The 1,724-nt window shown below is 43.7% G+C and overlaps 1 protein-coding gene across 3 annotated transcripts in view; it reads right to left on the reverse strand.

Moving 5' to 3' along the window:
• Ehf (ETS homologous factor) overlaps positions 1 to 1,724 on the reverse strand; it is a 40,902-nt gene that overhangs the window by 20,321 nt on the left and 18,857 nt on the right. For all 3 annotated transcript variants that reach the window (XM_031371182.1, XM_031371179.1, XM_031371180.1), the window contains exon 2: positions 124 to 223. In XM_031371182.1, coding sequence (XP_031227042.1) covers positions 124 to 220 — 97 coding nt within the window. In that variant the 5' untranslated portion in view covers positions 221 to 223. The remainder of the gene's footprint in view (positions 1 to 123; positions 224 to 1,724) is intronic.

Raw genomic sequence — 1,724 nt, forward strand, 5'->3', positions numbered from 1 at the left:
GAGAGAGAGAGAGAGAGAAAGAGAAAGAGTTGTTCCAAGCCTCTGTGTAACCTATGAATAAAGCCTCTGTTTTCTAAGTATCAAGTTGGAAACAAAGGAAGACTAAGAGAGGATAGGCCTTACCATTGCATGTGGGGTAGCTGTCCGTCCAGGCTGACTGCTGGTGAAGGAGGTTGTTGGCTGGGTTGAGATTCATTACACCACTTCCTTCCAGAATCATGATCTGCAAAGGATCAAACAGTTCTTTAATCTGTGCCTCTTAGACAAATGTCACTGGAGAGTGCAGAACACGGAGTTCATTTGGGAAAGAAAGACAGACAAAAAGAAAGAAAGGAAAAGAGGAACGTGCCCTTCCACCCATTGCCACAACCCTTTCAGCAAAAGCAAAACTCGTGGCAATTAAAATTTTCCAGGTTCAATTTTCATATGCATGAGGCAAGTTTTTACAGCCACCCATTCATAAATGAATAATCTCTGATCAGAAACGAAGCCGGGAGGAAAACACAATGCCTGCTTGCAGGGCAAGCTTGGCCAGCATCCAAGTGCCTCACAAAAGTGAAAATACCAGAGAGGTTTTATTTGAGGTGGAATTTCGACCAGTGAAATCTCAGACCTAGCCCCTGTGTGAGACAATGTCGTGAGTCTCCACACAAGTAGCCTCCACACTTAAGGACGAGAGCCTCCATCCAATCTAAGTAGAGCTCCTTAAGCTTTTTGGCTCTGGGCTGAAATGAGTAATCCTTTGATTTCTATGACAGACACTTCATCTTTCTAGTCCAGAAAACTAAGATTTTTGTGTTCTGCTAAAACATTATGGCCAGCATCTCTTCTGATAGAGACCTAGAAGATCCAACAGGCTTTGAAATCACCCTCAAGACAAGTTCCTTGGCTTCTCAGCCTTGACACCCAGAAGAACAGTTTTCATCAAGAGCCAGTCTGGATCTATGGGACGATGTAAAAATTTTATGTCTCAGAAAAAAAAAATCCATAACATTTATGCTTACTCCCAAACTGGACACCATCCACACTACAAGTTAGAACCAAGGAGTGTGTACAATCATGGGGCTGGGGGAAGGTTTTGTCTAAAGCCTAGTGAGTCTATCACAGTCTCTGCTTCCTCACACTTTATCTTAGCTGAAGGCCAAGAACCATTGCCCCTCTTTCTTTATAAAATTATGCAGTGGATTTGTGGATAGTCACAAATCATGGATGGGTTTTTGTCCTATCTGGAGGAAATTTTACATCCTTAGGTGTTACCCATGTCAACAGAATGGTCCTTCCCCTCAAAATATCCCATACACACACACACACACACACACACACACACACACACACACCCCACACACATACACACACGCACACGCACAAACACACACATGGGAGCACGCACCTAACTACACTTCAACCCCTCTAGCTGGTTCTGTGTAGAAACTTATCAAGAAAAGTTATATAACCTTGAGGAAGCATAAAATACACCCATACATTCATTTATTCAGCAAAGGATTATCAGCCCACTAAAGAGCTGAGAACCACCTATATACAGGTCCTGAGGACAGAGCAGCTCTTAGGGGTTGAACTGGGCCAGACACCACTTGTAATTGCTAACCTCGTGCTCACTGATGCTTGTTGAACACATTAGCTTGCTCCAGGCATGAGTGGAAAGTGAAGAAACCAGGCCAGAGTAGAAACAACAAAGACAGTTCAGATAGAGAAGCTGGGCGGGG

Source organism: Mastomys coucha, unplaced genomic scaffold, assembly GCF_008632895.1.
Source record: "Mastomys coucha isolate ucsf_1 unplaced genomic scaffold, UCSF_Mcou_1 pScaffold15, whole genome shotgun sequence".
NCBI lineage: Eukaryota > Metazoa > Chordata > Mammalia > Rodentia > Muridae > Mastomys > Mastomys coucha.